The sequence below is a fragment of the Lactuca sativa genome, chromosome 4 (assembly GCF_002870075.4).
Source record: "Lactuca sativa cultivar Salinas chromosome 4, Lsat_Salinas_v11, whole genome shotgun sequence".
In the NCBI taxonomy this organism is placed as follows: domain Eukaryota; kingdom Viridiplantae; phylum Streptophyta; class Magnoliopsida; order Asterales; family Asteraceae; genus Lactuca; species Lactuca sativa.
Window position 1 is genome coordinate 125,594,991 of NC_056626.2, and position 14,852 is coordinate 125,609,842.

Sequence of the window (14,852 nt, forward strand, 5' to 3'; positions counted from 1 at the left end):
TCATTACCGATATCCTTCTGTGATGCGACTACCTTTTCATCTTCCTGATCAACAAGTCATATATGCTGCAAACGATGATATTGACAATGTTCTTGAACAACCTTCAGTTGCTGCTTCTATGTTCACATCTTGGATGGAATGTAATAAAATTAATAAAGATGCGCGAAAACTTACATATGTTGAATTTCCTACAAAGTTTGTTTGGAAACCTGATGATAGGTTGTGGAAGCCAAGGAAAATTGGACGTTCAATAGGAAGGATTCACTCTGTTTCACCTAAACTCGACGAAGTCTACTTCTTACGGATTCTTTTAAATAAAGTGAAAGGTCCAAAATCATTTGAAGAAATCCGTACGGTAAATGGTGAAGAATTTCCTACTTTTCGAGATGCATGTTATGCTTTGGGCCTCTTAGATGACGACAGAGAATACGTCGATGCAATTAAGGAAGCAAGTCATTTAGGAACTGGTTTTTATCTACGTTTCTTATTTGCTACGATGTTAATGTCTAACAGTTTGGGTAGACTAGAGTTTGTTTGGGAAAATACATGGCAACACTTGTCGGATGGTATTCTTTACAACCAACAGCGTAGATTAAAGTCTCTAGGTATTATAATTTCCTATCATTATTTATAAAAACGAATATTATATGTTTTCAATTTTCAATATGTACGGTATATTTTTTTATTACCATTAAACTGTTTGATATTATATTTTTTTTTGACATATTGTTCATTTTATACAGGTTTATCACTTAATGAGGATCAACTCAAAAACCTGACTTTGTTCGAGATCGAACAGATTTTACTTCATAACAACACCAGTCTTAAAAATTATAAACAAAGGCCTTACCCTGATTTCGATACAGTTTCTTCTTCAACAAATCGATTTATCATGGAGGAGCTAGAGTATGACATACCGCTTTTAAAGAAAGAGTTTGATAGTATGTTTCATGCATTAACAAACGAGCAAAGCAATATTTTTCTTGATATCATGACTATAGTCAATGATAATAAAGGAGGTGTGTTTTTTGTTTATGGATATGGTGGAACAGGCAAAACCTTTCTTTGGAAGACGTTATCTGCAGCAATTAGATGTAATGGTGATATAGTTTTAAATGTTGCATCAAGTGGTATTGCATCTTTATTATTGCCTGGAGGTAGGACAACACACTCTCGGTTTATAATCCTGTTGAATCTTACGGAGTATTCTGTTTGTAAGATACCGCCTGATAGTGAACTCGGCAGATTAGTAAGAAAAAGCTCATTGATTATCTGGGATGAAGCACCTATGGTCCACAAACATGCATTTGAAGCTTTAGATCGAGCTTTGAGAGATGTATGTAAGTTTGATAAGTCTACCAACTCAAATATTCCATTTGGAGGGAAAACGATTGTTTTTGGAGGAGACTTCAGACAGATTCTACCTGTTGTTCAAGGAGGTAGCCGACAAAATATCGTTAATGTTTCTTTAAGCTCTTCATGTATATGGCAACAATGCAAAGTCCATAGATTAACAAAAAACATGAGACTAACTATTGGAAAGGATCCATCTGATATTCGAAAAATACAAAATTTTGCAAACTAGCTTTTGGACATAGGAGAAGGAAAAGTTGGTGGTTTGAACGATGGTGAAGCGATTATTGATGTTATGGATGATATTCTCATTAATGATCCACATGATCCTATAGGTTCATTAATTGAGTTTGTATATCCTTCAATCTTGGAAAAATTCAATGGTACGAGTTATTTTCAAGAAAGAGCTATACTAGCTCCAAAAAATGAAGTTGTCCAACAAATCAATGATCGTTTGCTAGCATTGTTTCCCAGAGACGAAGTAGAATATTTAAGTTCAGATACGCTTTGCCAATCAGAGTTTGTTCATGATCAGTTTGATCCCAATTTATACTCCCCAGATATTTTAAATGGTCTTAAAGTATCAGGTTTGCCAAATCACAATTTAATTTTAAAGGTCGGTGTTCCAGTTATGTTTCTAAGAAACATTGATCAGAAAAATGGCTTATGTAACAGCACTAGACTACAAGTGAAATCTCTGGGCAAACGTGTTATTGAGGCAATTATCATATCTGGAACTAATATTGGGAAGCAAACCTTTATTCCGAGAATGTCTTTAAGTCCATCTGAAAAAAAAATTCCCTTCAAATTTCAAAGAAGACAATTTCCATTGGCTGTATGTTTTGCAATGACAATTAATAAAAGTCAGGGGTAGTCCTTATCAAAGGTTGGTCTGTATCTCTAAGATCCTGTTTTTTCTCATGGACAGTTGTATGTTGCCTTATCTAGAGTTCAAAGTAGAGAAGGATTGAAATTGTTAATTTTAGATAAGGATGGTAGACTTACAAACAAAACTTCCAATGTTGTGTATAAGGAAGTTTTTAGAAATTTATAAATGCGTTGTAGTTTTTAAATTCAAACAATTGTGTTTTTTCTTTTTTTTTTTTACATTTTTTTATATAGCATTGTATTGTAATCCATAATATTTAATTTTTTTCAATATTTTACTTTCAGACTTTAATAGATGCAACATGGTGTTTCTTCATTGCTCACTCAAATCAAAGAATAATGATTTGCCCTCACACTTCATAAAGCATTCAGATATTGAAAGATGCATTTTAGTTATCTTCATATGTACCTTTGCATGGATTAATTGTGTTTCTCTTTAACATATATTCAAATTTTTAATCTTTTTTACAAAGTTATATTTATATTAATTTTAAATTTTAAATAATCAATACAACAAATGCTAAACAAAGTTAACTCTTCTTAATAATATAATTTTTCTTCTAAATTTTTAACCCGTGGTTTCCACGGGTTGTAATCTAGTAAACACTAAAAAAATCTCATAACTCTCTCCAATCCACTCCCATTTTTAAAGAAAAAATGGGTAAAAAAATATTGCAAATAATGCATCATCTCCAACCCTACTCTATTTCTTATCTTATTTTTACTCACAAAAAATATATTCTTAGTATATTTCATTTTTCCAACTTATATAGATTGCCAATCATACCCCCTTCTACTAATTTGGTTTTAAAAAATATATAATCTATATTTTTTATTACAATACTATTACATAAATAAGCTTATATTTATAATACTTAATTATAAACTTTTGTAAAATACGTTATTGTATTTTAAAATTGCAATATGTATTTAAATTTTCATATGAATTTGACAAACAAAAAATAAACTTTATATTTATAACTAATTCATATAATTTAATATATAATGCAATATTATAAGTATTAAATATTTCATTTAAATTATAATTAGTAGATAAAAATAAATTAATTATGTATAAATATATAAAAGAGAGATTAAAACCGACAATCCAAAGTTTATCCCCATTTTGGGAGAACTGAATAGTATAACATCATATTTGGTGTTATATTATTCATTTCCCTCAAAATGGGGGAATAAATGGGGTAGGGTTGGAGAAGAATGGAGGGGGGGGGGGGGGGGGGAATGGGAGAAAAAAATGGAAAATGGAAGTGGATTAGAGATGCTCTTAGAGACTTAGACCATCTCCAACCCACTCCTATTTTTTCCCCTAAAAATAGAGTAAAAAATGAGGTAAATAGTATTCCATCTTCAACCCTATTCTATTTTTTATCTCATTTTTCACCCAAAAAGTATATTCAAAGTATATCCAATTCTTCCAACTTACATGAGTTGTCAAACACACCCCTTCTACTAATTTGGTTTTAACAAAAATATAGTCTATATTTTTTTATTACAATAATATTAAATAAATAAGATTATATTTATAACATATTTATTATCTTTTGTAAATACCTTATCGTTTTTTAAAATTTCAATATGCATTTAACTTTTTATAAGAATTTGATGAACAAAACACAAACTTTATATTTATAATTAGTTAATATAATTTAATATATAAAAAAATGTTATAAGTATTAAATATTACATTTAAATTATAATTAGTAGGTAAAAATAAATTAAAAATGTATAAATATATAATAGAGAGATTAAAACCGACAACACAAATTCATCCCCATTTTGGAAAAAAATGAATAGTATAACACCATATTTGGTGTAATACTCTTCATATCCCCCCAAAATAGGGGAATAAATGGGGATAAATTGGAGAAGAAGGAGGATAAAAATGAGAGAAAAAAGAAAATAAGAGTGGATTGGAGATTCTTTTAATTCTTAACCAAACTCAACCTAACTATCTATTAAAAAGAGATAGTTAGTTCTTTCACTTTCACCTCTACAACCCAACTAAATCTAAATTTTGATTCTCATTAGCAACCCAAATAAAATCAACTTTTTACTAATAAATACAACATATAACTGTTTCTATTTTTACTAATAAAATCAACTATTTTATATATATATATATATATATATATATATATATATATATATATATATATATATATATATATATATATATTAACTGATCTATGAAAAAAAACGAATGATCCAGATAAAACTACAAACTTGAAAAAAAAATCAATAGTTTAAAAAATAAAATCTAAAAAAAATAAAAAGAATGAATTCATTGGACGTGAAAGTATCTCTATCTATAAATAATAATAAATTATAAACTTTATAATTTTTCTATATAATTATAAAATTGGATAAATTATAGATTTTTGAAACAATAAATATTATTCAAAAAAGAATTGATCTTCAATTGAATTCACATGAAGTGATTGTGAAGATATATAAAAAAATATTCTACAACTAAAAGTTGTTGCACCACCAAACTCCTGTGTGGGGTTTCGGAAAATTTATCAATTTTTTTATAGTATTTGGCCAACCGACTACAAAATTATTCATGAGTATTCTTATAAAAATGTTAAAAGGCATCTTAAACCCAATCCTAAAATTTTATAACTAAAGATATAAAGTTGCTCTAGCCCAATAAAGTTGCTCTAGCCCAATAGAAACTGTTAATTTGATGTTGGATTACAAAATCAAATATGATATTATACTTTTCGACTATTACAAACTCATACGAAAGTTGGTCTTGCCTTGTAAAATTTTTTTCAAAATAAACAAAAATGTTTGCTTGATTTGTCAATTATTATAATTTGGTTTATCGATTTTAAGCTTATTCATTTCTAGTTTATTAAATGATGTTTATTTATTATTCGTATTAAATTTAATTTTTATGTTTCAAATTAAATGTTTTTGCTTACATACAACACTTAAATAAAAACACACATATATTGCAAATTTACAATGCTTAATACAAACAAATAATTGAAATGTATCAAGTTTGTAAAAAGTTAGCAGATATAATGTTTGTTTTTAATTAACTATAAAAGTAGAAACAAACAAACAAATATATATATATATATATATATATATATATATATATATATATATATATATATATATATATATATATATATATATATATATTAGTGTTAAAAGCTGTTCCAAAAGATTTACTATTTGACAATTTTTTACAACTTTGTGTACAAACAAATGTTATGTGGTGGAGATTGTCTAATGCCCTAAATATTAGGAACGTATAACTACGGTTGTTCATTATTTTGATAAAACCAAATTATATATATATATATATATATATATATATATATATATATATATATATATATATATATATATATATATATATATATATATATATATATGTGTGTTAAAAGTTGTTGAAGAGGATTTATTATTTGACAATTTTTAACAACTTTGTGTAGAAACAAACGTTATGCGGTGGAGATTGTCTAATGCCCCAAATATTAGGAACGTATAATTAAGGTTGTTCATTATTTGTATAATATCGAATTGTCCAACTGGATTATTTGGTTCGAATATCCGGATTTTTTGATTGGACTGAACTAAAATTGAATTATTATTTTGTATTTCAGATTGATTGTGGTTTATAAAATAAGAACCGAATACTCCAAAATAACCGAATAACAATTTATTATTTATTTATTTCTAATATATCTATAATTATTTATTAATAATTTGTTTTTTTCAAAAAAATTCAAAAAATTTCACCTAACAAAAAAAATTAATATGCACTTTCTCTTAAAAGTTTTTTTTATCCATTAAATATTAAATTATAATATACCTTTTTAGTATTAAATAATTTATTTTTGTTTTTTCTATAAAAATTGGATAATATTATTATAATTATATTTTGTTTTAAAATGTTATGCTTTTTGAAAATCAAATTATGAAATCAGATCCAACCAAATTATAATTAAATTAGATCGGATTTGAATTTAATTTGGATAATCGGATCCATATTTTTGAAAAATGAAATCAATTTGGATTTACTTAACTTGATCGGATCGAACTCATCCATCCAAACGAACACCCCTACGTACAAGGTTATTTATCAAACCAAGACTCATAAAGTAAATTGATAGGGTTGATTACACAAATTTTTATAATTGTATTTAGGGATTGTAATATGTTATAATTTTTTTTAAAGATGATAAATTATAGAGATAATTCTTCAAAGCTAAATGTATTTTGTGGAAAATTCCTTGTAATCCTCCATATTGTGGGATCTTAGCAAGTATATAAATTGTTTATTGTAAGGCAATTTATCCTTACATAAGAACAAAAAGCAACAAACACAAGGCTATATTCATGACACCATCTGAAAGAAAACTGAAACGACTCATCTTATGCATAAAAGAAAGATCATTTTTCTTCAAAAATCAACAACACTGCTTATTCATAAAATTATTGACAATCTTTTTCATGCTTCAAGGGAACAAGTAATGATCACCATCAACATCAACATCAAATCAAGCACTTCCAGAAGCTGCTTTCCGAGCTTCTTCTCGTGTCACAGCTCTCACATAAATCTCATAGCAACATCCTGCAACAAATTTAAGGTTATTTTGGATGATGAGAATGAAGAGGGCATTTACGTCTTTTGCAACAGATAAGAGATTGAGTGTGAGTCTTTCTCCAACATGTTGCTACAAAATCCTTATTATGATGTGTCATGTTTCTTGAAATTTATTTTCTTTAGAACAACTTTACATCTGTGAAACTTACATAAACAATTCCATGTAGGCTAAAATAATCAAAACCACTTAAATTTTTTTGATTCTTTTTCAATTTTGGATTTTAACATACCAGCTACAACTGCAATAGTGAGGTAATCTCCAATTCTTCTGATGCGTGAGGCACCTTTTCTATATGATTTGAAGCGCTCTAATGCTGGATCCTTTGCCAAAAGCTGCAAAAAGTACACATTTTCACAAGTTGAGTTTACATAATTGGATGTAATGCCTGACGTAGACATACAGACATTAATCTTTGCTACATATAAAAAGATATAAAAAGCATCTGCTTCTTGAATATGCATTACAAAGAAGAAAATGATAAGGGAAAAAAAGAACAATAGAATAACTTCCTTGAATGTTTTGGCTATGAATAAACACAAAACATCATGTTTATTAAACAATCAAATGTTGATTGCCTATGTTAAGGTTACACAAACTAAAGCTTGCAAGAAATCAATGGAAGTCAGCTGTCAGCCCCATATAAGCAAATGTTGTGGATAAGTAATTTTGAATATTTGGAAATTAGAAGAGTTGTTAATGCCAAAAGAAATGGCAAGAAATTCTTGCAGTCATAGTCCATAATATGGTTTGTAGAAAGATTAGAGAAGAAAAAGAATATCCATTGTATCAGGACTTAATGCCACTCATGGTACACATTACATAACTTACAGAGTTACAGTTACAGATAGGAAGGGAGATGTAGTGCTCATGAAGATCCATGTCTCAAAGGATGATATGTTAAAGCATTATAGGTTATCATAGGCAAGCAAGTATTACATAATCATGCCAAACAATTGCATAAAATAAGCCAAAACTAACTGTCTAATTACTTCGATTTGAAATAGAATCGGGGCTTTCAAGAAGGCAAGAGTGGAAATACATGAGAAATCATGAACTAAATTAGGGTTTATTCTTATAAAGTAGCCTGAGAAACTGAAATTCAAACAAAAGAAAATCTCGACAAATAAGACATCAATTAAAATATCTAGCTTCGTTTTCGACCTATCCATATGCACATGCAATTCTATGCCAACAGCTATCGATACAAATCAATACGAAATGGAGATCAAACAAACACTTACGGCTTTCTCGCGAGCCCCAGGTTCGACATGAAGTTGACGTCTAGATTGCAACTGCGAAACCTCCGCCGCCTAAATCAAATCAAAAATTATTTTGAAACTACACGCATCAATCGACGAACAAACGCATAGAACAACTGAGAAACTTATAGGCCGAATCAAGTGGAAAATATATAAATAGAGAGGGATTGATACCTGAGGATGATGAGAACGAAGGACAGCAAAGGTGTCACGTTTGAGCAGGGAAGCCATTGCTGCTAGCTGAGCTCGGGGAAGGGAAAGTTGCAGATGTGGAGATGAAAACTGATCCGACGCTGGATCTTGGAGAATGAAGTTGTAAATAAATAATGTTTCAGTATCATCCCCATACTTTATCTAGTTTTCATTTACAACCCTCTACTATTCCGTCACTAGCGTCAAATCCGAATAAAAATGTCACTCTCAAATAATTAAATAAATGGAATTCGAATATGTGAATTACTTAGGTTGCGTTTGCTATTTTAAAGCTACGACAGGGTCGGTAATCATAACAAAAAAAATATTATTTTCGTTTCATATTTATTTTTTATTTTTTAATTTTTAAAGTCTTTATTTTTTAATTTTGGTATATGAATTTTGATGCAAATTATATGAATGGATTGTATTTGTTTTCATTGCTAAAAGTTTCATCATGTAATTTATAACAAAAATAAAAATATTTAAAGTCAAATGTGAAAAATAAAAACTTTAAAAATCAAAAATAGACGATAAATATATGACCGAGAGAGTAATAATAATCATAATAAATTAATAGAAAAAATTAGAATGATTTATATAAGTGGTCCGTATAATTTTTCAGATTTTTTATTTTCATTCATAATTTTAGATGATTTTTTTCATTTCAAAATCTTACATAGTTGTTCCTTAAATCATATAAACGGACTTTTATATCTTTTTTATTATTTTTTTTTTGTTAATTAGAATCACTATTAATCCTTATATAATTATAAACCATATAAGGCTTACCACCGTCAACAACATCATCCATCCCTGTACCATCCATTTTTCTCTCGCTTCTTCCACGACTACCGTCCACCCCACCCCACCATTTTTCATCTCCATCTATGTTATAGTATTCACCACTATTTCTTTTTTCTATATTCCTACTCTCATGAGTTTAATGATCCAAAACTCAACATTTATAATACATAAAGAGCATTTAAGTAACCATAGACCTTGTTAGACATTTCATCAAATAGAAATAAAATCAACCCCTATTTTCAAGATTGGTTCTCTTTTTTTCTTGGTAGGAATAAACTAGGAAAAAAGTCTGAATTTTCTTTTATTTTATCAATCTCATTAATCTGATTTCAAAAAAAGGTGGGTTTCTGGTCAAATCAAGTTTTGCATTTTGTTAGTTTGTAAATCCAAATAGATCGATCTTTATATAGGGAAAAGAGATGTAAATAGCGATCGATGGCATCATTCAAGAAATGGTGGCTAGCAATGACAGTAAAAAAGGATGAGTTGGTGGCCGACATGATTTAAAATGTGCTGGTCGACGTTGTTCAAGAGATGGTGGTTGACAACGATAAGAGATAAGGATATATGGTGACGGCGGCAACATTCAAAAGATGGTGGTTGGTAAGAGGTTAGTGCCAGAAGAAAATGGAGAATCGAGACTAAGAATGTGGTGGGTAAATAGAGGTGGGGTGGGGTTGTTATTTATTTCAGCTACAAAATATATGTTGGATATCTCATTTGTTATTAATTAACTTTGTTTGAAAAAATTACATTTTAAGATTTGTAACACCCGTTTTTCACTTGTAACTTAGTGTATAAAAATGAAAGTGGCGATAAATTGCTTTTTAACCAAAGTGATAAACATGAAATTTGTAGTAGACATCAAGACGAACGTGTGGATATAAAAAGCGTCGAAATCGGAATTCGTATGAGAAAATTAAAATTATCCGAAAATAACAAGAAAATAGCATATTCCAAACCAACACCATGCTCGCCCGCCTACCAATATCTACGGATGTCGACATGAATAGTGTCATGAATAGTGTCATGAATAGTTCTGTAAAAATCACTATAAATAGAGGGTCACCTTCACTCCCTCTTTACAGCATTCTCTATTAAGAAACTCTCTCTCTCTCTCTCATGATTTATTTTCTCTTTATGTAATCTCGTTAGCGAAACTCTACAAGTATTGGAGGATACTAATAAGAAACAGAAGTGTCGAAGTTACGATCACAGTCTTCCAGATTACGCCAATTGAGTAAGTTATACTTACTTTTACTTATAATTAATTATATTCATAGTCGTTATTATGAATATAATCGATTATAGGTAAGAGTAAATATAACTTACTCGATTGACGTAATCCGAATAACTACGAGCGTAACTCCGATGCTTCTTTTTCTTATCAGTATCCTTCCAAAACATCTAGACTTTTGCTAACAAGATTACAGAACGAGAAAATAAATCACGAAGGATTGAGACCTCGAGAGGGAGAAAGAGATTAGTGATAAAGAACGGTACAAGGAAGGAGTGAGGGCGACCCTTTATTTATAGTGGTTTTATGTGACATCCCCATTTTCACGGCTAGAAAAAGACCGATTTGTTTATGCTTTGTTTTATAAAATCAGAGTAATCCTTTGATTAAAAGAGTTACATAATTTGTTCCCAAAAAAAATATTATAAGAATTTATCCAAGCATTTCTTTAAAGAAATGTATTTTCAATAAATAACAAAATCTCGGGATGTCATGTTCCGATACAGACCAAAAGCATAAACAATATAAAATAGACCTTACAACAGTTATTTATAATTACTGATCTATAATCTAAAATCTCTCGTCAAGTCCACCAACTTATACTCTTATGCCATTACCTGTAATGCAAAGAAAACTGAGTGGGTTAGGCTTGGGAGCCTGGTGAGCATATAGGGTTTTCAACCCACAATAATATAATTATTAAATTTAATCATTAAACAGTCAACCCAATTACCCATTCCCCATTATCTTCTTTACTCTTAAGGATCTACCCTTAGAATCGTCTATCCTTCCTTTATTCATTCCTAAGGATTGACCTAAGGAATAGGCACGAAGTCCATTGTTGCCCGAGGTTCATACATCAAGCACTAAATCCATAATTGCCAAGGTTCATCTATACAATACTAAATCCATAGCTACCAAGGTTCATCTACACTGTACTAAATCCATAGCTATCATCGTATTATTATAAGGCACTAAATCTATAGCTTCTAGGGTCAATACGTGTCCAGTAAGGGTTAGGGTATCATCGCATGAATACGTAGTTACAACATCGCCTGAACTCGTAATTCATAGTATGGGTTGGCTATCCGTATTAGGGTTGAGTGTCCGATTTTGGTTACCCCAAGGGTTCCTTATATAGCTGAGCAGTTAGGGTTTCAGTCAAAACCCTAATCCATATGCTTAGTCCTTAAGCAACCCAAAGGATCCTTCCAGAAGGCATAAACCCAAACCGGAATTGAAGACTCTTGAACTCCTCGGGTGTAGGAAGAATTCCAGATCTTCAGGAAGCCTTCGAAAATCAGAAAGGAAAAATGTAAGAGAAAATAGAAACAACGAAGAAGGTTGAGACGAGAGATTATGGAGAGAAGAAGCACGTAACCATTCCTAGAAGCAGGGGACCTTTATAAACATTTCAAAAAGAAGAGAAGAGAGAAAAAATTGAAACGACACTCTTTCGACAAAACAGATATATTACGATGGAAACACCTCGTGAATCGCTCCCATCCGACGCGTGTCCAGACCTAAGCTAGAACTACTCAGCCACCCTAAGCAAACGTTGATGTCTACTAGCCTAGGGGACTTGTTGATGTACCCCACCGAGAATCCGTCAAATACAACGGAGCCGCCAGTCTGACAAACGAATCCGAGTGATGAACAACTAACATTGGGTCCTCGCGCTCGCTCCTGCCCTCACGCTTATGTACTTATTCCTTAGCGCCCAAGCATCAAGGCCAGAGTCACGACAAAATAGTACCAACCCACTCGTAAGGTGACAGGCGTGGTCCCTAGAGCATCACACGTGACAAACATACGCTAATGGCAGGCAAACGCTTGTGGAACATGGTTCTCCAATCAGAGCTCACTTGGCTCTCACAGGACCTAAAAAAGCAGGAAGTACTGTCGGGGATCTGTTCCCCCTTTGCCACAGGTATAAAAGGAACCCATCTCCCCCAAGAGAAGGGGCCGAGATCAAAACCCTTTAACACCCTCTTTACACTTTTAACCCTATCTCTCTCAGACCCTCACTGACTTGATCGTCGGAGCTTCATTCCGGGACGACGAATGACGGTCTTATCTTCTTTGTTGTGATCCACAGGCCCTTTATTTCCACCCTCAGAAAGACGGAGTTAAGTCGGTGACTTATCACAACACCCGCTACTAACAAGACGTATGCTGTTAAATATAAATCGCGAGGAAGGACATGAACATCTATATCATGATTACTTTGAGGATAATTGTGTATACGGGTCGAAGGACTTCAAAAGAATATTTCGTTTGAGTAGGAATGTGTTCCTACGGATCACCAACGCCTTAGAAATTTAATCTTAAATACAAATGTACTACATGTTTCTTTAATTTTAATACAAATGCACTATATTTTTAAACCATAGTTAATATATGTTTAGGTATACATTTTTTCAATTGAGACATGATGCTAGAGGTAGGCGAGGATTTACAACGTTGCAGAAATGTGTTGCTGTCATTCGTTTGATGGCTATGGGGGAGTCACTCGACACCATTGATAACTATATGAGAATGTCTGAAAGAACTGCAAGGGAAAGTTTGCATAGATAGTTAAAAAGTGTTGTTGAAACATTTGGAGACATATATTTGCGGAAACCTTCGTTGCATGATACGCAAGAGCTTTATGCATCACATGAAGAAAGACATGAGTTTCCCGGAATGATTAGAAGCATTGATTGCACGCAATGGAAATAGAAAAATTGTCCAGTAGCATGGAAATGGAATTATGCAAGTGGTTATTATGGATCACATTCGTTGGTCTTAGAGGTTGTTGCTTCCCAAGATTTATGGATTTGATATGCATTTTTCGGGATTGCGGGTTCCAACAACGAAATCAATGTTCTTGATCAGTCGCCAATATTCGACAATCTTTTGAGTGGAAAGGTCCTAGATGCTGCTTTCACAGTGAATGTAAACGAATACAAATTTGGGTATTACCGTACAGATGGAATATATCCTCCGTATTCCACATTTGTGAAGGCATTCCGACACCCCGTTGAAGAAAAAGATAAATTATTCAAGAGAAGACAATAAGGAGCACGTAAAAATGTGGAACGTCCTTTTGGTGTGCTAAAGGCAAAGTGACACATACTTGAACATGTAACACGACCATTGGACTTAGAAACTCTACGACATATCATGTATGCATGTATCATAATGCATAACATGATAGTAGAAGATAAATGATGAAATATTGCACACTATATCCCAACAGAGCTCAAACACGTTCAATTTCAACAAGGAACAACATAATATTTGCATAGATTCGTTGACATTCAGGAAACAAATAAATAGGGATGAGCATATGGACCGGGGAACCGATCGGAATTGGTGCTAGAACCGGAATCCGATGGAACCGGTCGGGTCAGGACCGGGACGATATTCTTGTGGATTTGTGGAACCGGGAACCGATAGGACCGACAAAAACCGGAACCATATGTTGCTATTTCTCGAGGACCGGTTCCAACATTGAAGACACGGCAAGAACCACAACCAGTAGAATTGACGGTCTGATTTGGTTCCTATTTTCCACCAAGTTCGGTTCCCGGGTCGGTTCCTTTGCTCATCCCTACAAATAAACACAAACAACTTTGAGAGGACTTTGCAGATGACGGTAACAATAACGAATAACGTTGTTTATGAAAAATAAAATATGTTTTTTTGTATTGTAATGTTTTTTTTAATAAATTTGGATGTGATGTGTAATTTAAATGCTATGTTATTTTTATTTTTTAAACATTAAATTTTATTTAGATATTATGTTTTATTTAAAATATATTTGTTTTAATAAAGAAAATAAATTCGGGAAAAAATAAAAAAGAAATTATAATATAGAAAAAAGTTGTTGCTATAATATATTCTTAACATGATGACCATTCCCTACTTGATGTTATAATACCATTAGTGAAGTGACATATGAGATGACATCAAAATGATGGTATAACTAGTTGTCCATAGTCAATACTCTTATAAACTAGTACGTGTGAGATCTATATATTAAACAACTTAATCAAAACAAAATGTTAAATACGAATGAGTAATGAAAAATTTATTTATATTTGAAATTTGAAATAAGTGAAAATTATGAAAAAATAAATAAATAAACATACAAAAAATAAATAAATTAAAATTATGTGATTATTTGTCAGACTCGTATTTGTTAACTATAAAAAAAATGTTAAATAAAAAGATTTAAACTGTAAATTTTTAGAATTTAAAATTAATATAATCATTATGGTATATTAATTTATGAAAATTAATTAATAATATATTATTAGAAATGAAAATTGAAGTAACTCAGACAAGTGGCAAATATATGTTTGATAACCACAAAATGTTAGTTTTGTAAATTAAAGGAAGAAATGACAAAATTATTTTTTATTTATTAGGAAATATTAAGAAGTAGTTTTCAGTAAACCTATGTGATTGGTTCTCGTAAACATG

The 14,852-nt window shown here is 31.0% G+C and overlaps 2 protein-coding genes and 1 pseudogene across 2 annotated transcripts; 2 read left to right on the forward strand and 1 right to left on the reverse strand.

Moving 5' to 3' along the window:
• Positions 1 to 22: 22 nt before the first annotated feature.
• On the forward strand, positions 23 to 1,585 carry LOC111887642 (uncharacterized). The gene is made up of 2 exons (XM_042901647.2): positions 23 to 605; positions 744 to 1,585. Exons 1-2 carry the CDS (start codon positions 23 to 25, stop codon positions 1,583 to 1,585), a joined length of 1,425 nt encoding a protein of 474 aa, XP_042757581.2.
• Positions 1,586 to 1,648: 63 nt separating this feature from the next.
• On the forward strand, positions 1,649 to 2,407 carry LOC128133512 (uncharacterized; annotated as a pseudogene).
• A 4,222-nt stretch (positions 2,408 to 6,629) lies between these two features.
• On the reverse strand, positions 6,630 to 8,479 carry LOC111887646 (succinate dehydrogenase subunit 7A, mitochondrial). The gene is made up of 4 exons (XM_023883815.3): positions 8,321 to 8,479; positions 8,129 to 8,197; positions 7,117 to 7,219; positions 6,630 to 6,853 (listed from the first exon to the last, which is right to left on the reverse strand). Exons 1-4 carry the CDS (start codon positions 8,375 to 8,377, stop codon positions 6,780 to 6,782), a joined length of 303 nt encoding a protein of 100 aa, XP_023739583.1. The 5' UTR covers positions 8,378 to 8,479; the 3' UTR covers positions 6,630 to 6,779.
• Between the last annotated feature and the right edge of the window lie 6,373 nt (positions 8,480 to 14,852).

Bases quoted from the DNA above. Each gene is read 5' to 3' on its own strand.
- LOC111887642 (XM_042901647.2), top strand. From the start codon at position 23: ATGCGACTACCTTTTCATCTTCCTGATCAACAAGTCATATATGCTGCA. The intron at 606-743 runs GTATTATAATTT...CATTTTATACAG, and splicing joins GCGTAGATTAAAGTCTCTAG to GTTTATCACTTAATGAGGAT.
- LOC111887646 (XM_023883815.3), bottom strand. From the start codon at position 8,377: ATGGCTTCCCTGCTCAAACGTGACACCTTTGCTGTCCTTCGTTCTCAT. The intron at 8,198-8,320 runs GTATCAATCCCT...GATTTGATTTAG, and splicing joins TTCGTTCTCATCATCCTCAG to GCGGCGGAGGTTTCGCAGTT. The intron at 6,854-7,116 runs GTATGTTAAAAT...AATTTGTTGCAG, and splicing joins CACTATTGCAGTTGTAGCTG to GATGTTGCTATGAGATTTAT.